Genomic DNA, 22,967 nt, shown 5'->3' with positions numbered 1-22,967 from the left:
ATATTTTTTTTTTTTTTTTTTTTATTTTTTTTTTTTTTTTTTTTTTTTTTTTTTTTTGGTCCTCACTTGCCCACAGACCATTTCTGTTGACTCAATGCGGCCCTTGCAACTGAAAAGGTTGGACACCCCTGCCCTACACTTTAACCTCCTTAGGTTTGTGACTTTATAACAAAGTAATACTTCTGCTCACAACTTCACAGCAAGAGGTTCTCAAGTTCAGTTCTCAGCTGGGGTGCTTTCTGTGCAGAAACTGCATGTACTCCTTGTGTTCATGTAGGTTTTCTCTGGTTTCCTCCTACATTCCAAGACATGCCATAAGATGGCTATGGGACTCTAAATCACCTATGTGTGACTGTGTACATATGTGATAAGGAAAAAAGGGCTGGTAACATACTTCTCTTATCCCCTTTGCCTTGAAAACTTTGTGGGTAGAGGTGGCTGTCAGACAACTTATAAGAGATTGAGAACTTATGCTACATACCCCATTATTGTGAACATAAGACCAGAAAGGCAAGACAGCAATATCTTTAGGTCATGTTCTTTATGTCAGGCTGGTTTAGAGCATGTGTGATTCACATTAATATGAAGAATGTTGCTTTCAAACATGATTTGTTCAGTACCTTGGGCTAATCTTCAAACAGGACATCAGATGCAAGTTGAATTTACCTGCATAGAATTAGTCATCAATTACTCTACAAGAAAAACTGTTGCTGAAAAAATGACTCATCAAAATTCAAAAAGCAGTTCAAATTTTTTGCAATATTCCTATCAACTCTGGCAATAAGTATTTTGGCACATATTGCTAGAAAATTAAGAACGACTCGGCTGCACATGGCACATTTAGATATGTATGACTTTTTTTTTACTAACACACTGAAAACATTGATTTCTGTTGGGGTAGAAAATTCAGAGCTGTGAAAAATACTGATAACATTTGTTAAAATGAAAAAGAAATACCAGAGTCCAAACAATTTATTTAAAAGCAATTATATCTCACAAAACACAAATAAAAACAAAACAAAAAAAAATAAAAATAAAAAAATAAACACCTAAAATCACTATGGTAATTTTGCTTAAAACTGGTACCCACTAGCCATCACAAATGATTGGTAAGAACAGCATGTTTCAATCTATACACAGGCATCGTTTTAAAGCAGTTGGTGGTTGAAATCATCTTGATAAAATGATATAATAAAATAATGTAATGCATTAAATGATTGCTACACTTTTGACAAGAGTGATTTTCAACGTATGAAAAGGGTTAAAGATGCATTATCCTTTCATTAGTAAAGTATTAAGTAAAGACACTACAGTATATGAGGCTGCTAGCAGTCAGTGACACCATTTTTACAACATGAATATTAGCGCAGCATCAGTTAAATAAATGTTACACTTCTATGACAGCGCATAAAACAGATCTACAGTCTAAAAGCAGATATTTCAATGGCTAGCCAGTAGTTAGCCATATTAATCAGCATACACTGTTCTCTTTTTGTACTTTACCGCATTTTGAATGTTATGGATTGGTTTGGGGTAAGCAACATTAGGCATACACTAAACTTGTGCGCAGTTTTGTAATTCTTTCTTCGCTATGAAAAGTCAATAAACCTTTAACCAGCTTCAGACATTTTATAGGCTACAGCTATTACAAAGGACTCTTGACAAATGTAAAAGTGAGCATGCACTGTAGATGAACTGGCTGTGTACAGTGATGAATAGATGATAAAACTCAGTGCATTTTTTTCAAGATAATATAAAATGAAAACATATGTTCAAAAGCCACAATTCCAACACAATATACTAAAGCTACATTTTATCTGCAAGTAAAAAACATACTTCAGTGCAACATCTTATACAAACTTCATAGAAAAATTATCAACATTTTAATGTCATGCACATCAATTACGAGTTTAAACAGAAAACAGTTATCAGGACCCATAATACTGATCCTATTCCTGTCAACAGTTTTATTAACAGGTTTCAAGATGCCACGTTCTTGCCCCATACCCATAGCATGTTATTTTTTGTATTTGCAGTAAGCCTAGCACAGACTCACTAAAGCAAAAAAAAAATTGCTGAGAAGACATTTCAGTTGTACTTTTCTCGAGATGTTCTTCTCTTTACAAATTCCTGCCTGACAGTCAGGCAATTAAAACAATTACAGTTTACATAAACCATAAAGTTAAAAATAAGCAAGGAAAAAATGTATTATGTATACAGATAGATATTTGAAATTATGTGCTTAACCTTATGTACCAACCATAAAGTTAAATCTGAATGAATAGATCGATCCGGATCTATATTACATTGTCAAACTCACAGGAGTTTGAAAGATGTAATATTGATCCATGAAGTTCGAAACCCAAGGATTATGAAAACACAGAACAGTGATTTTTTTCCCCAGGGAATTAAAATCGCTGTTCCAGTACAAAAAAAAAAAAACAAAAAAAAACCACGTACACTTTAAACTTACCCCCCCCCCCACTTAAATATATCAACTCCGAGATTGCACCACAGTGGAGGAAATAGCAAAGCTGTGAAAACGGCCCACTGATTTTTTCCCTGGGAAAAAAAATCGGTGTGCAGTGGCTTCGCTATTTTCTGATTTCGAACATTTGGGTTCGATATTACAACATTCGGACTCCTGTGAGCTCGACGTAATTCAGATCCGATCAATCTTTGTCAACAATCAGAACTAAAGTCATAGCACCTTCCCCTTTAACCTATAATGCTCGGCCAACAAGTGTCCTATGCATGGTTCAGTCAATCTGTATTAAGGCATCTCAGAAACAATAATGTTATCAAAGCAAATTATACTTGAAAGTATAATATCCGAGGTGTGGCAGAAGAAGGGTGGGTATACTGATGAAGATGGACCTACTTATCCAGATCTAAAAGAACAATTTTTGTACCAGAGATTAGGAGCTCCATCCTCATGAAAAATCAAGGCAGACTCCAGTGTTATTCTCCAGGGGAGTCTGCCTCATGGGAACATACCCCCTGATGTCTGTGACCCAGAAGGAATACCTGGATCTAGGGATTACATCTAACTTGCAGGGAGGCCCACAAAATTCCTGAACAAATGCTGTCCAAAGATGCACTTCTGAAAAAAGTTTGAGAATTTGTCACTGCTCTAGCTGAGTGAGTTTTGTGAACAAAAGGCAAAAGCTTATTCCATTTTTACATTAGAATTTAATACAGTCAAAAACCTAGACAATGTGATATTAAAATATTTGGCATCCATTTTTTTTTGTTGGAGAATAGAAAGAACACTTGGGAATCTTTTCCAACAGAATTTGTGCCTTCAAAACAGTATCTAAGCTATGTACATCCACACAACATATCAAATATACACTCTGTTAGTGTCAGAAATTCCCCTGCTTACTTCATTTCTAGATCTTCCTTGAACTTTGGGTTATACATGGTGGATAGTGACAAATCAACACTCTTATCCTTATCAGTGTCTTGTGTGGAAGACTCAGACTCCTGAATGGAGTCCATATGCCTTCCTCTTGTACTTCCCAGCAGACCTTGGAGGCTATTGGTCTGAGGATAATAAATATGCTGCACCAGACCTATGAGAGCTATCCCACTGGGGAGTACCAACTTCCCTGTCCTGATCAGAAAGATAGTGGGTAGCTAATATGCCACACATAGGGCATGTTTTAGGTGGAGGTCAAGATTCATGCAGGCATTGTGTGCCACAAGTGCAGCCATGGCCCCAGTGTTGGAACTGAGGTCAATACCAGTGATATCTCCTGGGTTGATAATACTGACCCCGACTGGTCAGGGTCAAAATCTATCAAAGATGGTGTGGAGACTGAGAGGACTGGCCCTATGCCCACTACTTAGCCTGGCCATGACCATCAAGGCTGAAGCTCCAGTCGGTTCTAGGGCTGATGCTAAGGACATTAACCCTGAAGGCTAGAAGGCCAACCCAAGTAACAATCCTACTCAAATCATGGCTGAAGGGATGAACCCAAAACCTTGAAACTTAAGACTTCTCTGATGTCAGTGGCATCTGTGCTAAATCAGTCAATACCAGCAGCAAGTACAACAATGAGCTCTCTAATGCTGACTTCTGTGACCCCAAGACTGAGGTTGTAGCAGGTTCCATTGTCTGTGAGTTAGTGTTGGGCCACAATGGAATTTCAGACTGCAAGAGAACAGGTAAGGCAAACATAAAAACATGAAATGAAAAAAAAAAATATCTGCTGGACGTGATGTACACCTCCAACATCCTCAGATAACGGAGTCCGATTATCACAGAAATGCTTTGATGAGACCTATAGGATCTGGCAGACACAGGCCTAGAGGGAATACATTTTTATTTCTCACTTTAACATTGAAAATGAGACAATACTATCAGTTCTTAAGAGATTTCAAGGTGAATGCTGAAATGCAACTGAAACTGGTAGTTTAAGAACTCCAAAGGGGGAGAAACAGAAGAACTCTCTTTTGTCTAACTTTTTCATAAAACTAGGACATGGAGAGACATTTTTTTCATTGTCAACTCTCTCAGAGTTGTCTAGCATGTGCTGTTTCCTGAACTCCTCCTCTTCTCCCATGTTATCCTTGTTTTTTTTTTTTTTAAACCACAAACTTATACCTTGACCCTACAGGAAAAGGGCTGTATTATTATTTTGCACAATAATATTTTTTTTTCTATTTCAGATAATATTTAGGGTGACACTCGCATATTTCACATTGAGCATTAAAATGCTGCTCACCCAAACAAAACGCACAGAGTGAGGTGGGATTTTTGTGCCTTCTTGCACTTTTTAAAATCCTTCTTACTCATCAATCAAGTAAAAATAAACTGCAAGGACAATGTTTGACTAATAAATGCAACAGTAAGAGTGATTCAATGAGTAGAGAAGCAAGAAGCTAGAAGTAAAAGACAAACAGCAATGTGAATACAAGATGTCAGCATCTACACACATCTAGCTATAAACAAGTCAAAGTCTCAAGGGTAGGAGAGAGAGAGAGACAGTAAAAAATGCATGAAATAAATAAAATTACTTTTCCTTGACCTAGTTATTGGTCATTCTTCAACATTATTGTCATTAGGAAGAATGGATAGAGATTAGCAGAAAGCATTTGTAAAAAGCCTTGAATTTTAAAACTTTTTCCTCACAAAAAGTCATGAAATAGCAAAAAAAACCAGACTGGCTGGGGTTGTTTCTCTGATGCTTGCTGTGTGCACAGTAAAGGGGACCTGGAGAAGAAACTTGTTGGCAGAGCATTACGGGTAAAACAGGAGGGACTTGTAGCATGGGAAAGTTTTTTGATGCAGAGCTGATTAAATGCCAATGGCTTTAGTCATGACGGATGGTATAGATGGACCGCACCACTTAAGAGTCTATCTGTGTGTATATACAGATGTATATTTTTAAAGCTGCTTAAATAAAGTCTTACTTAAAAAAAAAAATCAGAGTACATACTAGACTGAAATAAGAGTCTGCTAACTAGGATGGACGGCATCACATATGTAAACAAAACTCTCCCTCAAATGTAAGGATTTATAGGTACGATTTCACTGGAGCTACAGATGGAGCTGTTTACCCATGTGGCAGTGGGTTGCTGCAAGTTGCGTGACTGTTGGAGGGAAGGTAAAAATGAAGGAAAATGTGGAAAACTGGATCCTGCAACACATAGTGAAAATACTTTGTGTTGTTGTATGGAAGATCTGTGCTTTTATGCAGCCTTTGGTATGCCATGGCAAAGTCAGTGGGAGCTTTGTATCTAGTAGTGCTGATATCCCTCACAAGTAGTGGTAAGAGGTAAAACTGTTCATCATTTACATAGACCAAGGAAGAGGGTGATAAATATGTTACTGATGCTTCCTTTTACAGTAGCTATTTACCTAGTTCTGTAGAAAATATACACCTCTCTACTGGTCACACTTGCAGATTGGCACAGCAAAGTAATATGAAAAATCCTGCAATACGTCTACCCAAGAAATGGATAAAAACATAGGTTAGAAATTACTAGTACTCGACCACTACCTAAGCTAAATCTTGCATGATTTTATAGTGCATACTTTTATAAGTTCTTTTTTTATTCTATTACACTTTTCTTTATAGTATGGAACTGTAGCCATCAGGAGAAGTTTCTTCTTCAGTACTAATATAAAATACACATCCAAAATCTGAATTATTCCATTATGAAGGCTATGCAGCACAAGACAGTTAAAAAAGTTTACTGATATCTCAAACTTTCAATCCTAAACATACCATCTGTTTTCACAAAAGATTTAAACACAACATATAAAAGTAAACATCAGTAACTAGCTAAATAGATCCCACTTACTGCTTTAAGGTGAGTGGTCCAATAATACTAAATAATCTATTAAATACAAAGTGTAGCATTTGCAATTTCACTACAAATGTATCTTGAAGTATGAGCATTAGGAATGGAAGATTCCCCTAAATCCTTCATCACTGCTGTAACTCTCTCTTCCACCATGTGGTCCTTGGCAAAGTTTTGGTTCCCTTACTAAATGGCACCTTGAAGGATCAGAGTTCAAAGCATATTTGTTACGTTGGAATGTTCTTTACACTCTAGATTAAGTTCATTCTGACTTTTCATGACTTCAGCCTACTATATGCAGCCTTTGCAATACAACACTTTTGTGTTTTTTTTTTTTTTTTTTTTTGCCCAAGCCAGTGTTCTTTGGGTTAGAGAAGAAAATAAAACCCACGCCAGAGCAAATTCTAAAAGTATAACAACTGTGGAAACTTATACAACAAGAAAATGTGTAACAACCCTGATATCACAAGATTTCTGGAGAGTCCAGTTAATATACATGGTAATAAGTATTTATTTTCCTGTTTTTGCTTTAGTTCTGCAATGCAGGTGTTTAGTAAATGTTTTCAGCTGCACATTTAGCGTGCTGCAGACTATTCAATGGTACCAGGGTGAATGCTAAGGTTTGGCGGTTCCAAACAAGTGGGAGAGTAATTTAGATGAGGTTCTTTGATCCAGAGAAGGGGAACACCATTTTTACTGTCAGAGTTTTTGCTGGAATTTCTTCTTTTGTAACGTACTAGGAAAATTACAATGATCAGGATTGCGAAAATTGGAAATGGATAGAAGAACACAAAATAAAATAGGGCTTCATTGGAACAAATCACAGACTGTAATGATGAACCTGAGGGGAAACAAAGAAAGAAAAGCAATCAATGAGGATTATAGTAAATGTTCTAAATTACACCAATCTGAAGTGCTACACAAGTTAAAAAAAAAAACTTTCATTAAGTTTTGATGAATATGCATTTTAAAGATTTAACATTTTCCAAGGAAAAATACAGACACAGTATCTTTTCTTGTTTTAATTTGCATAACTGCTTTAAAAATGCAATAACTCTAAGGTCATATGAAAAAAATGATACTTCTAGAAACACCACATCCATAAGAAAGGTCTTAAACACGCCGTTTAAAACTTCCCATAGGTACAACATATTGAGTAAACAATTTTCAGCTTCCCATACTAGTTAAATACCTTAAAGCTGACATGCCTAGTCATTTTCTTCTGTTACTCTTCATGTAAACCAAGTTAGGAACCCAGACATCCCCCTAAGACAACATAGCCTGTTTAACTGTTACTTATGCCAGTCTGTACACTATACTTACTATTTCTGCAATAGCCCTTATATTATTCTACAGCATTCCCCCCATAAGAATGTATAACAGAAATGGGGCTGTTTATTGTATCTTACCTATCACAGACAGCTATAATGCATTTTTACTAGATAAACAACCACAAAAAGCTGAATGATGAACAAAATCCGAATAAGTTCCAGATGTACCGAAAAGTGAGTACCTCATTGAGCTGTACTATATTACAAAGTATTTCATCATTCATTTACAACAGGTCACTGTAACAGTATATCTTAACAAATGGACAGAGTACCCAGAAATATCTTCCATAATCCTGGGAGGTGGAAGGAAGTCAACGCAGACTATTTAGAATGCCTATAGAGAATCCTCCACTGCTTCGGCTTTGAGAACCCAGCTTCAAATGTTTGATAAATGTGAACATAGCAGCTTCACATATATCACATGCCATCTTAATACTGTAAAAATACTTTCAAGTAGTCGCTGCTTTGGTGAAGTGCATCCTTTTAATCCTTTGTACACACGTCATGTTTATTGCAACAAAAAGAAAGAAATGCAGTTCTTTGGACGGGGACAGTTTGTTCATGGTGTTGCCTTGCTTACTTTAAGCAAATGAAACATTATTTGCTTTTCTAAATGATGCCACCTTTCCAAGGTAATACCTAACCTGTTTATGCATACCCAATGTGTGCAAGCCACTTCTCTTCATTACTGTCTTGTTTTAGGAAGTATATAACATTGAATTTACTAATTAAGTTTTCTCTCTGATATCACTTCATGCACAAAAGAAGGGTTTGTGAAATACCAAATGAGAACATGAACACGCCAAGGCCTGTGATCCTAAAATCCTTCTAGTGACAGCTGTCAAAAGCAAAACCTTCCAGGAAGCAAACAATGTCAGCAGAGTAAACTGCAAGTCTTAAAAGAACACAACATTCCTTCTTAGTAGCATTAAATACAGAACATCTAAAAAATGCTTTACAAGCAGAGAAGCTAGTGCTTGGGGACACTGCAAATAAATTAACAAAGCTACAACATGAACTTTTCTGATTCTGAAGCAGTTCGCCAGACCTGAGCCACAGAAAGTGGCAAATGTCTGGGACCTAAGGGAAATCAGTTGCAATTGAACTATATCATATGCTTTTTTGTCTACAGTGAGAATCTCTACCATTTACCATGGTGGAATTTCATATCACAGTCTTCCTGGCCTCTTTCATGAACTGATGCACCTTTTTGAAACAGGTAGGTAATCTGCTTAACAGGGATGATAATCCAGGCTGTCAGGCCGAAGGGTCTCAAATGGGGATGAGGCCACTGCACTGGGATATCATTTACAACAAAAGTAACATACATGGACTCCTTTTGCTAGCTATTTGATTTGAGTGTTTTCCACGCTATCTCTTATGGAGGAGTCCTTGAACACAGTCTAAAAAGATGATCATCATACGGCAAAGAAAAAATGTCCAACTGTGGATAACTCCTCCCTCTTGACTAAGCATCACAATCTCCATTTTCCAAGCAAAAGCCTCTAAGATTTTCCTACTCATTGTATTTCTGATGTCAAACTGAGCTGTGTAGGATGATACACTGTTTGCAGTTACTTTTTACTGTATTTTTAATAACCAAAGTCTAAGGCAATACCACTTTTTATGGGCAGAGTGAAAAATGGTCTGACTAACTGACTGACTTTGAGGAACTAAAACCTGAAATAATACAATAACAGCTAATAGCCTTAACACCCTGCATTAAAAATGCCATTCTCCTAGACAGCGCAAGTATATCTATTGCATACTTCTGCTTATCCAGATATCACATGACTGTTATATGCTCTGTCAGTATCAAAACCTGGCCTTCATAGGTCAGAAAGCTAGCCACTCTATACTCATCTGGACACTAATATGATGTCAAAGCAGTGGATCATTCCAAGTGCTCTGAACTGAGATGGTTTGAAAGTGGACTTCTCAGCAGCTATCTGAAGAATCTTCTGATGAGAGTCCTAAATGTTCATGGGTGCTGGACCTCTTTCTCTTGGAAGAGGTTAGCGCATCCATTAAATCAGATAAAATTTCCTTTCTAAGAAGTAGAATATGGTCAAAATGATGTAGGGATCAGTTTCACAAAAGATCCTAGGGGCTCCATTATAAGAGATGTTTGGCATGCGGAACCATGGATTTGCAAGAAGCTATGTATCCCAGAGCACTAACAAACTGTCTTGCAGTAGTCAACTAATTTGGAAAATGAATAGGAAATGAATAACACAAGCCCCTCCCCCTTTCTTGGCTTTGTCCAAAAATGCAGACCTGAGAAGGGATCAGAGGATACTTATGTGCATTTTTTTTTTTTTTACTAAAGGGTAATATAGACAATAATAAATCTTCACTTCTGCATGGGTGTGTGCCAAGAGTGTGTGTAAACTTTAAATCTTTAGAATAACAACATCACATTCTGCAGCCTGCTCAATTGAGTACTATTCAGGGCTGGTGTAGAAGAGCAATTATTTCATAAGCTTCTAATGGATTTAAGGGATCTGATGCGTTCTTCAGCAAAACAGTTGCAAGTTACTGGGGATGGGCAGTGCCATGTGCATTCTTATTCTGTCACTGCCAAGTTAAAGTTGTTTTTTTAACTTAAGAAGACACTTGATTCAGCTTTATCTATACCCACTGAAATGGGTGTGGTTGTCTATCAGCTAGTGCAAGCACTGAACTAACTACATTTGAAGTCATCATTTCCTTAGGAAAAAGGCTTATAAAAAATGAGAAGTGTATTTTTTTTTTTTTTTTTTAAGTTAAACTCTCCATTTACACCCACTACAGTATAGGTTCATAGGTTAGTACTAGGCTAACTGCCTTTATGGGCCATTTTAAGCCTAGCCAATTACCCCATGTCAGAATCAAACCCTGCACATTGTGTTTCTAAGGTAAGCACCTTAACCATTACGCCAACCTCCCACCCCTATGTTAAGTATGCTTAACATTTACAACCAAATGGTTGAGGTGGGGAGAATGTCAAAATTTGCAACATTAATAATCAGGCTGGTAACACTGTGCATGGTAATTCCACTAGTGTCAAGTTCCTGAGATGACAAATTAAAAACTGTTTTCTGCATGCTGTTTGTACTGACTGTGCATGCATGTTACATTCCGCCTTTTAACCTACATCACATGTTCTTCTTCTACTAACTGTCCTAGAGAATCTTTCATTCTATTTTGCCAACTTTTGATTAAAGATCAACAGTACAACAGGTCTCCAATCCTCAGTATCATAACCAGCCACTTTTGTCCATGTAAACTTTAGCAGACTATATACACATAAGTTTGCATTTTCACTTTATTCTGCACAAATCAGTTTTTATTTTATTTTACATTTGTTTACTGGGACAGTCCGACTGGACACAGGTCCATTTACAGCGGAGGCCCGGGCAGAAAAGCTCCGTGCAAGTAACAATAATAGTTAAACAGGTTGTACAAGTTACATATAAAAAATAACAGCCATAAGGCACTTTTAACAGAAATAGCAAATCTTAAATCATGCATAAAAATTACATTTTGAAGTTACCAGTAGGGATTCCTGAGTTGTAGCATAACAGAATTCTATGAGAGTAGCTGGTTGATTAGATGTTATTTGAGGGTAGGGGTTTTATGTGATGCATGGGCAGTTAACATATTTATCAGCTGTGCAATTCAAGAATCCTGCAGGTCCTTCTAGAAAGCATGGGATGGCCATCCTATTCAACCCTGGGGTACTCTTAGATGGTACATCTTAAACTTTCACAACTTCTCATTTGGTAATAGATAGTACTATTAACTCTTTGCATTTTAATGGTTATTTATTTAATGCCCATAGAAGGACAGGTCTTACTGTCTCAAATGCCATTCTACAGGGGAGACCCACAGTGCCATACTACAATGAAAAAAAGTAAAAGCACAACACAATACTTAATCATAACTGCAGTTTACAAAGCATGAAAACAGATATCCAGTATAGTACAGCAATACCCGGTAAGAAAACATAAGCTGTCATACATACACCCAAGATGGACTATACCAGAACATCTACTGTACCAACATGTTAGCATTAAAATGACGTCACATGATTGTTACTAGAAGGTCTACATTTGTAGTGTTCAACTAATATGTATATTATATGCATTAACTGCAACCCTTCAATAATTTCAGCTGGTATTTTTATTAAAAATATCAAACAAATTTTGTTGTAATTTGTGCTAGTTATCAGTTTCTGATATGGCCTTCATTACTGATCAATAATTGAAGTGTGGCATGTTTGGAGACTGTTTTTTGCAAAGCTGAAGCTTCAAAGAAAAATGTTTGTAGATTGTCTTTTGCGAAAATAAAGTTGCAAAAAAAAAAAAACAACCCATAAAATTCACCCTACTCTCATCTCCCATCTCACCCTTCACAGACTTGGTTCCATTTATAGATAGATTCAGGTCACAACATGACAGTACCATCTGATGTATTCATACCCCACTGTATACTTGACCCTCATAATTGGATTACTTCAGTCTTTTAACACTTTATACTCCACAAAATTCCCCATCTCTCTCTCACCTTACTGCAACAGCCATGATACACTACAGGAGGCAGTCGCTTTTCTTCCTACATACATGCAGTATGCACATCACATACACCCTAAGTATAACAACAGTATAACGCAGCACATATTTAAATTATTCATCTTAGGTAACACCAGTCATACATAATCACTGCCTAGATGTTAACATATTCCCGCCGTGTTTCTCTCAACATTATTTATGTCACGTAGGAAACTGGTCACTTGCAGACAAACATGTTTTTTTGATTAGGCAAAATGGATTTGTACTATATAACCACCTCATCATACCTATCCTGCATAACTTCACAAGCCATCACATCTCTAATCTTTAAAGTGCACCGTTTCATTATATTTATTTATATTTGTTCACCAGGCTAGTGCACTGATCACTACTGACTAATTTCAGGCTCAGCCGGAATTAAAGTTCCTGCAAACAGATATTTTCCCTCCAGTTCACAAGTCACTACCACCATCAATTTACAGACCTTCCTGCAATCCTTGTGAAATCAAGACTACTGTGTTCAGGAGACATTTGTCTACATCCCAGCACTTGTATAACACGTTCCTCTGTAGCCCCCCTAACCATACTGGACTGGCCTCAGTCCTTCAAGCACAACCACTTAAACTTCACAAGTATCTATGGCAAACTCAAGCATGGCTACCCTCTAACGAAGATAATCTAGATATCTCTGATGGATGGCTAATGCCAGAACTAATGTAATTCAGAAAACTATAACATCTTCCAAACTGAGAAAACTCACAAAAGGTGTTGGTGGTCTCTCATTCATTAGCAATGATATCATAGCCTGTGCACCTCTAAACACTCATTGTCCACTTTCTACTTTTGTACACTCCCACCTAATCGTCCTCAGAAGCAATTCAGTTATCCATATTGTTCAATACAAGTAACTTTGATACAAACATATTCACTGAAATACATTCATTTGCAGAAAGGGATGACCTGCCTAAGATTGCAGGACTTGTTTACGATTCCAGAGTTTGGGTCGGGGACCATGTAATGAGCCAACGGGCACTGATGACTCACAATTTATGCAAACGCTGCATTCTTAACCATGCTAAGAACATCATGAATACTGTGTCAGCAATGTAGTCTAGAATGCACACGAGTCAGAGTCTGGCCTCTGCACTGTCTCTTTAGTCATTTAGCCAAGGCTATGACCTCCTGGGCACTAAGGGAAGGCATGACCAACACTGGAGGATGTCTGATTATGTGCCTACATATGCAATTCTCTAAGGAGGAATCAGAGAGGACTTTCTCCACTTTATAATAAATCCTCAGCCATTGCAGCCAAGGAGGCACCCACTTCAGGGACATATTGAGAATGTCCATGGTTCAGGATACCAAAGAAAACATATGTCCAGATAGAACACATGAAAATTTTTCAAACCATCATCCACCATGGCAAAGAATCTGGGCAATAGAAAGTACATATAGCAACATATTGTACCAGAAGTGATGCCCACTCACAGCAATTCTTTGTGTGGATCACAAATGCTGATGTACATGGTAACGTGATATCCATTATAAACAGTAACATCATAAACACCACACAGAATGGCTACCTGGAAATGAATGTGCTGGTTATAGTTAATGAGGTCCAGACTGGGAGGGTATTTATTTGTTTCATTCAGGATCAGAAAAAAGGAAGGCATTCTAGGAATGGGACTGCCTCCTCAGCCTCTTTGAAATATACTGATCTACCAGCCAAGTTCTTTCTGTGTAAAGACTGGACAGCTAGTATATTATACACAGGGACCACATTTAGAACCCACTGGTGTTTTATGAAGATTTTCAGAGCTGGGGTGAACTGGAAGTCCAACTTGTGGTAAAGCCACTAACAGGACCATCCTTCAATGTGACTTAGCCAGGGTAGGATGATACAAGTCTGTTTGGCACTTCATTGCTTTCCACAAGAAGTAAGGAAGTACTGAAGTACTGAGCCGTCTTCTTAGTTTGTGGCCGACTATGCTTAAAAAGGTAGAATAAACTTGTTCACAAAGGTACTCCAAAGATATGAGATCCTGTTTCTCCTTCAGGGAGTCATTGACCAGACCTATGGTAAGCTGGGCAAATAGCACTTCACACACAAAAAGTGGTATCCAAGATCTTGTTCTCAATTTTCATTTAAGAGAAGACAGCCTCAATTATATCATACTGTACACTCACATGTCAAAGCCATAACAAACATATTATCATCCACTATAAAAGCTCAAGACAGACTCTTCAGAATGTTCTCCTGGACTCCGAATGCAGTGAGGACCTTAAGACTTTACAGAGACTTGTTAACTAAATAAGACATACACCTCCAAACAAGAAGTTATTAATTATGCCATCTCTGGTTCCCTTATTTTCCTCTGCAGTGGAAGACTGGTGTGGGCTTAAGTCTTCACCATTCAAGAACTAGACTGGCCCCTGCAAAAACAGGAGTATGTTTTAATCACAGACATGAAAGGGCAGGCTGGGGCCTGCTTTTTCAGAGTATTTACTTGTGGTAATGCTCCAGTCTATGCCTGGGGCTAAGTGGACCTTCCTGGCAATCTTCAAGAGAGAAGTGGTCAAGAACGGCCATCTTTTGGCTGAAAGTATGTCAAAAACTGTTTTTCTGTGGCACCCCTGAATGGCTGAGCTGAAACATTAGCACCTGTGGCAGTTTTTACTGTTGACCCCCCAAGACAATAAAGATAATGCAAGTGTGGGCCTTCACTTGCAAACTGATAGCCATAAGGACACACTGAATTATTTCTAGACATACAGACAAATGATTCAACATCAAATAGCAAGAAAAATGACCTTAACTGTGCAAGTGGCAAAAATGTGCAGTCAAATGCTGGGAACAAATGGTCTTATAAATCTGGTATGGTACATCACAACACGCATCAAAAAGGGCTTGAAGTTGAACATTCTAATTTTTTCCCAAATTCTGAATGATGTAGAAAATGAACCCAACCAAGCACCAATAAAGGAAGTCCCTCAATATCAAATAAGCAGGTTACCAATGAATGTAACAGGGTTTAGTACTGGAAATTACCCTTGCTTAGTATATTTACACAACATATCACAATAGGTTTGGACATCAAGATTAACCTGCTTAAAGACTCCACGACTCAAAGTATCAAGCATGGGAGTGCTGGTCACCAGAAAGACCTGGCTACATCTGGGGATTAGATGGACACATGGTAGCTGAGATTTACTTCACACAAAAGAAAGATTACATGCTTCAAGCAGAAAGATCTTTGTGCCAGTATCATTCCTTATCTATAGGAATTATATGCAGATAGACATATGAACTTTTGGCCTTATTTCCTATCCTTTTTAGACATCCCCATGGTGCAGTTTAACTCTTCCTCTCACACAGAACATCATAAAAAATGTTTCTGTAAAATGGAGAATGGTCTTCAGCATGTTATGTTCTTCTTGGCTACAGAAGTCCCCAGCTATGTCCTGGTATCAGCAAATTATAGGTCTGGTGATATCTGTCCTGGTGTCCTCAAGGCCATGGGTATGGCAAACTTACCATTCATGTCTCCAGCTTCATATGAAGGAAGAACACCAATTTAACAATCACAAATTCAACAACAGTGATTAAAATACATTTTCCTCTCCCCAGTTTCAATTCAGGCTTCTTCATCACCACTTAATGACCCATTCATTCCTCCATGAGGGTTGTGGAACCAATACCCCAAGACCATTTGTTCTCCTGCCAGTGTGACATCCCTATGGCCCATTTGTTCCTTGTTTGGGGTGGATGCCTACTCAGGCCATTTGTTTCTCCATGAAGTAACAGTCAAGTGGTTTGGATGTACAATAATCTGTTTGTGACTGTGTGGAGTCCTCAACATCCATCCCTTAGCAATTTCTGCAGGAGGGTTCAGCATGAGTGCAACCACAGATGCCAGCTTCCTACCTATGTGGCACACTGTTATTCAATGCAATGATACACCAGACTATACAGCTGCAGCCACAGCCACAGCCATACAAATGCCAGCCAAGCAGCAAGTAGGAACACCTTCCTCTCTCCGGGATGGACAAGCCGCCATTATCCATTTTATCCATCCTTCCTGCTTAGCTCTTCCATTGTCCATGCTGCTAACTGAACATAAGTGATATGGATCATAGTCAGCTAAATGCAGGATCATACCATGTAGAGCTACACAAAGTATATGCCTGTTAACTGGTGGTCCGTCTATATTTAAATGTAGGAAAAGTATACGACCTCTGTATAGTTAAGGGCAGGGAGATTCAAAGTTTTGGAATCCAATAAAATAAAGTTTTGGTGAAGCATTCCAATATGCTTTAGGGATTAAGTAGGTGAAAAGACAGGACATAGATAAGTGCAGGATTAAAGATGACAGTTTGTGCTAGATTATGGTTCCCAGGTTGGAGCAGTACTTGAGGTAAAGAGCTTTGCAGATAAGGGAGCAGAAGGCAGATGGTTCAGTGTTACTTGCAAGACTCTAGCAAGTTTGCAGATGCGCAGTTTTGTGACACTCTGCCAGTAGTCTTAGGTTTAGGTGCTGTAACATCAACGTGGGTATAAATAGTAAACTGCATCACCATCCAATTCTCCATTCTGGTTATGCAAAAGCAAGGGGAAGGGGGTGCCCATGCTGCAGCAATAATCTTTCCACCTGGTCAAAGTACAGTTTTGTACCTACCATAAATGTAGATGTCCGATAGACATGCAACTGCAGTCATAACATGTGGGTTGTCCTGCCTCAGGCAGCCCTCGGTCGGCCGGATTCCAAAGTCTGGGTCCGACGTCGGCTGATGTCGCATTTCTCTCCGACGTCAGAGCGGCTGGAGTACATAAGCATCAGCCGACGCCATTTTCTTCAGTGTTGCTTGCCCCAGATGCCAGGTGCCCTCCAAGGAAGGCTGTAATCAAATTGGAAGACAAAAACAGGGTTCCAAACAAATAAATGAGCAATAAAACAAATACACCATAACAGATATCCCCAGCTAAGAGTAACAGGGATAGGAGTGGACCCTAGGCATAGAGGGGTATGGAGGGAGGGAAAATCCGACTGCAGTTGCATGTCTATCGGACATCTACATTTATGGTAGGTACAAAACTGTACTATGTCCTTCAAGAATGCAACTGCAGTCATAACATGTGGGTAGAATACCATAGCTTAGCTGGGGGAGGAGGAATGCTCTAGGAAAAGGATGGTGTGGCAATCAAACCCTGCAGGACTGCCGAAGCAAAGCCTGCTCTGGATCTGGAGTATAGAGGGAGATTGTAGTGTTTGGAGAATGTATGCACGGAGCTCCATGTAGCAGCTTCTAGAATGTCCTTGGTAGGCACCCCTCTTAAGAATGCTGTAGAGGTGGCTGTAGCTCTGGTGGAATGTGGTCTGACATTAGCTGGAACAGTCTTTCCATGAAAGGAATAACAGAATCTGATGCAATGTCCAATCCATTTAGAAATAGTCTGTTTTGAATTTGCTTTTCCTTGGACTGCAGGGGCGTAAGCTACAAAAAGTTGTTCAGACTTCCTACTGGCCTTGGTTCTGTCCAGGTAGTATCGAAGTTGTCTGTGAATATCCAAGGTATGCAACAGTCTTTCCCACTTATTCTCAGGATTGGGGAAGAAAGCAGGCAGATGAATGGCTTGATTTAAAGAAACCCTAGATACCACCTTTGGCATAAAAGTAGGGTTGGTCCTTAATGAAACCCTGTCTCTATGAAAAATAATAAAGGGTGGTATTGCCATTAGGGCCTGTAGCTCCGAAACCCTTCTTGCTGAGGTAATTGCCAACAGGAAAGCTGTCTTCCATGAGAGAAATTGCAAGTCAACTGAAGCTGCTGGCTCAAATGGAGGTAGAGTCAGTTTTTCTAAGACAAAATTGAGGTCCCAGGCTGGTACTGGGGCCTTTCTTGGTGGCTTAATGTTCTTGATTCCCCTGAGGAATTGCCTTAGTAAGGGGTGAGAAAAAACAGGAGGATCAGTGTTGTATCTAGCTGAAATAGCAGATGCATGTATCTTTATGGAAGAATATGAGAGGCCGTTCTTTAACATATCTGCAAAATATTCCAAGATGAGTGGGATGTTCAACAATGATGCATCATGTCCCTTGCTGGTATTCCAATTGCTGAATCTTTTCCACTTTGCTAAGTAGACCTTTCTGGTGGATGGTCTTCGAGCCTCTGTTAGTATCCGCTGAACTTCCTTGGAGAGAGATAAGCTGAAGTTATTTATGGGATCTCCCAGGCTGTTAGCTGCAGTGTCTGAAGATTTGGATGCAGTGTTTCGAAATTGTGTTGAGTCAAAAGTAGAGGCCACTGGGGGAGGGTGCACCTCCTGGTGTGACATATGCTCCGTAGTAGTGGGTACCAGTGTTGTCTTGGCCAGTCTGGAGCTATTATGATTCCCTTGGGCTTCTCTGCTTTGATCTTTAGTAATACTGAGGTCATCAGTGGCAGAGGTGGGAATGCATAGATTGCTAGGGAGTTCCAGGTGAATGAGAGGGCATCTATTTTCCAAGCTTTTGGATGGTATGTCCTTGTGCAAAATTTTGGTAGAAGATGGTTGAGTTGAGAGGCAAATAGGTCCACTTCTGGCTTGCCCCATGTCGAAGTGAGTTGTCTGAAGGCCTTCGGATGTAACCTCCACTCGTGTGGATCTGTGAAATTCCTGCTTAGGCTGTCCGCCAACACATTGTCTTTTCCTGGAACAAACTGGGATTGTAACTGGATGTTTAGGCTCAGTGATTTCTCCCAAAGCTGCATTGTCAGTCTGCAAAGGGGGTAAGAGTGGGTGCCCCCCTGCTTGTTTATGTACCACATCACAGTGGTGTTGTCTGTCCGTATCATTAAATGGCCTTGCTGGAGTTGGTGTTGAAAGGCCTCGATGGCATGCATTACTGCCAGCATTTCCTTTTGGTTTATATGCAGATGTGTTTCCTTTGGAGACCATTGTCCTTGTATACACCTGCCTTCCATGTGCGCCCCCCATCCAAGGTCTGAGGCGTCTGTAGTCATGGTCTGTGTTATCTGTGGTTTTTTGAATGACATACCTGTGTTTGCCTGGCTCACCGAGGCCCACCATAGGAATTCCTTTTGTAGGCATGGAATGAGTGGTAGGATTGTCTCCAAGTTGTTGCTGTGTTGAGACCAAATGCTTTTTAGGTACCATTGAAGCTTTCTCATGTGTAGTCTTGCTAATGGAACCAGGAGAATGCAGGATGCCATGTAACCCAGGGCCTGTAGGAATCTCCTTGCAGTCATCTGGGTGAGTTTTGCTAAACCTTTGAAGTAATGAGTTAACTTCTCTTGCTTGTCTTCTGTCAGGTAAGCCATCTGAGAGGCTGTGTCTAGTTTGGCTCCTAAGAAGATTATTTGCTGGGATGGCTGCAGTCTTGACTTTTGGAAGTTGACTGTGTATCCCAGAGCTTGAAGTAATCGTATGACATAATCCAGGTTTTTGTCAACATCAATTTGTCGTCCGCTTGTATGAGGCAGTCGTCCAGGTACGGGTAAATTTGTATACCCTGGAGCCTGCAATGAGCAATTACTGAAGCCAGGCATTTTGTAAATACTCTGGGCAGTAGATAAGCCAAATGGCAATGCTGAGAATTGATAATGCTCTGGCCCTGCAAGAAATCTGAGGTATCTTCTGCAGCTGTGTCTGATAGGGACATGCAGGTATGCCTCCTTGAGGTCCAGAGTAATCAGCCACGACCCCTTGCCCAGCATGGGAAGGAGTTGCTGTAGAGTCAGCATTTTGAACTTTGGTACTATGAGAAATGTGTTTAATGCGGACAAGTCCAGTATTGGTCTCCATTGAGATTCTTTTCTTGGAACAAGGAACAGTCTTGAGTAAAACCCCTGGTCTTGTTCTTGTTGTGGAACTCTTTCTATTGCTTTCATTCGAGTCAGCAGAGTGATTTGCTTGATAGCCTCTGCCCTCTGATTTTGTGGTAGGTTTGGCATGCCTTGTTTTCTTGGTAAGGTATGAAAATGAAACCTGTACCCTCGGTCTATAATGTCCAAAATCCATTTGTCTTTTGTCAGTCTGTGCCAGTTTTCTGCAAACAGAGATAATTTCCCGCCCAAGGGAGCTTCTAGTTGTTCCCTGGTAGGCGGTAGTAGAGGAAAGTCATTGAGATTGTGGTTGTGGGGCAGGTGAAACCCCTGTGTCACTTCTTTGGTTTCCTGGCTGCCATTGTCGTCCCCTGTAAGGGCCTCTGTATTGGCCTCTTCCTCGGCCACGTCTGTTCTTACCCCTTTGAAACTTTTCTGGATTAGGAAAGGACCAGTTTTTTGAAGGCCAATTCCTACTGAATCTGGGGGGTTGAACCTGGAGGAAATCTTTCACAGTCTGAACTGATTTTGCTTTTTCTTCGATGGTCTTTAACACATCCTTAGCATTTGCACCGAAAAGCTTGTTCTTTTCCAAAGGTGCATCCAGAAGTTTTGCTTTTACATGATCTGATAGAGGTTGATCTTTTAACCAAGCATGTCTATGAATGACTGCCCCTGTCATAGCTGCCCTACATGAAGCTTCCAGTGCATCATATCCACACTGCAGGAAGTGATTGCTTACTTGCTGAGTGTTATGTACAGCTTCCTGCAAAGTCTTCCTCTCTAAAGGATCAGGAGTGGCTAATGTTTTTTGTAATTCTTCTAACAGATAATCCTGATATTGTAACATATGAAAAAGGCAATTTAAAGCTCTCATAGATAAGGTAGTGGATGTGTAAACCTTTTTGCCCCATCTCTCTAATGACCTAGCTTCCCTGTTGGAGGGCAAAGGATTTTTTGAGGTGGAGGCTGAAATTCCTTTAGGCCCCTGTGAAATAGTTTCCAAATCAGCAGAATGGGCCCTGAATAAATGGGAATGAGTTTCTGGGACCCTGTAATACCTGTCTGGCTTGGCTGGAGCAGGAGGAAGAGAATCAGGGGTAGCACTAGAGTCAGAATACAAATCATCCAGAACATCAAGTACAGGAGGAATAGCTAAGGGCCTGTGCTGAGGCTTCTTAAGGAAAGTCCTAAGCTTTCCTAGAATCAGAATATTCCTGACCTTGCCACTTGAAATGTTCCCTCATGGTGTGCAGAACTTCCCCAAAAGAAATATCCTCAGGAGGGGAGGCCGAGGGGATGGAATCTTCTGCATCCGAGTCCTCATAGGTCTGGAAGAGCTCTTCCTGGCTATCTGAGTGGACAGAGCCCTCAGAATCATCATCTGAAGGAGTAGGATCAGAGGGTTCAACCCGGGGCCTTTTATCAGGAGGAGGCTGGGATCCTCTCTCAGGATGGGCCTGTGAACCTCTAATCATGGAAATCAAATCAGCAGCCATGGACATAATTTGTGTCTCTGGAGTCGGCTCAGGTAAGGATTTAGAAGTAATATGCTTTGTTTTACTGGCTGCCTTAGCCCTAGTGTAGGCCTTAATAGACATGGCCATGGGGGGGCTTGGCAGCTCCACGTGCAGGAGTGACCTTGTCTACAGCAATGGTCTCGGGCATTTCCTCGGTTTCGGTATCCGGAGGAAAATCTATAACTGGTGTCGGAGTAATGTCTGGAATTGGAGTCGTCGGTAATGCGGTGTCTTCGGTTCGGAGCGGTGGAGAAACCGTCTCAGAGGGAACCGGAGCACTCGCGCTAGATTTTGGCGTGGAGTCGGTGGTAGACGCGGGCCGAGGATGTTGGTCCCGGTCTTTTCGCTTTTTGGGAGTTTGTGATGTCGGAAGATCCGACGGCATGGTGTAAGCAAAATTATCGCCGAAAAAATCTTCAGCGAACTCCGCCCGGCGCCTGAGAGTGCGCTTGTTGAAGCGAGCACAGGCTACACAGGCCGAGACGTCGTGGTCTGGGCCCAGGCAAGGGAGGCAGTAAGAGTGGAAATCCTTATGAGGTATTTGTTTACCACAAGAAAGACAATTGTTAACTTTTTCAGTAATTTCTGACATCGGCTGAGGCAAGAAAAGGTCCCCAATGGGGTACTTAGCTTTTTTGATGACTTCGGTATCATAGAATACAGGAGCTGACCGACCGGCACTTGCGAACTGCTTCTGCTTCAGGCACCGCGCGGCAAGAAAGACTGAAGAAAATGGCGCCGGCTGATGCTTATGTACTCCAGCCGCTCTGACGTCTGAGAGAAATGCGACATCAGCCGACGTCGGACCCAGACTTTGGAATCCGGCCGACCGAGGGCTGCCTGAGGCAGGACAACCCACATGTTATGACTGCAGTTGCATTCTTGAAGGACATCTACTGTTACAATCGGACTGCTAATGCAACTGTGCTAGGATTATCTGCTGCAGTACTGTTTCCTATATATGTGAAGTTCACCAAGGCAGTATTCCGTGGTGGTACAGTGGTAGCATTGTTACCTCACAGCAAGAGGTTCTCCCTTCGATTCTCGGCTTGGCTTGGGAGTGCCTTCTGTGTGGAGTCTGCATGTCCTCCCCGTGGTTGGGTAGCATTCGAAAGACATGCGTGCGTAAATGGGTGTGCCTTCGTTGAAGCTTCGGCATTGAGCTGGCACCTCGGCATTTCGTAAAAATCTACCGCCAATCATTAGCGGACCGGAGTTCCGCTGTGGTGACCCCTTACCGGAAAAAGCCGAAAGACAAACAACAACAAACCCCATAGCAGTTGCGCTGCACGATTGCTGGTGGCAAAACCTATCCTGCTTCTGTACTCTGGTGCTTCATATTTTGCTAAGAGTGGTCCAGCTGTCTGCCTCACAGATACTCCAGACATTTTTTTAAAGAAAACTGATGTAGTGGCTGCTGCCCTTTT

The 22,967-nt window shown here is 40.4% G+C and overlaps 1 protein-coding gene across 1 annotated transcript in view; it reads right to left on the bottom strand.

The window, feature by feature from the left end:
- Positions 1-3,457: 3,457 nt before the first annotated feature.
- Positions 3,458-22,967, bottom strand: part of IGSF3 (immunoglobulin superfamily member 3) — a 1,951,941-nt gene continuing 1,932,431 nt past the window's right edge. Inside the window, exon 10 of the mRNA XM_044071533.1 lies at positions 3,458-7,153. Coding sequence (XP_043927468.1) covers positions 6,903-7,153 — 251 coding nt within the window. The 3' untranslated portion in view covers positions 3,458-6,902. The remainder of the gene's footprint in view (positions 7,154-22,967) is intronic.

Source organism: Protopterus annectens, chromosome 5.part0 (genome assembly GCF_019279795.1).
Source record: "Protopterus annectens isolate FY-2018-M chromosome 5.part0, PAN1.0, whole genome shotgun sequence".
Taxonomy (NCBI): Eukaryota; Metazoa; Chordata; order Ceratodontiformes; family Protopteridae; genus Protopterus; species Protopterus annectens.
The sequence above is the reverse complement of the archived record's forward strand: the minus strand, read 5'-3'. Positions and strand labels throughout refer to the sequence as shown.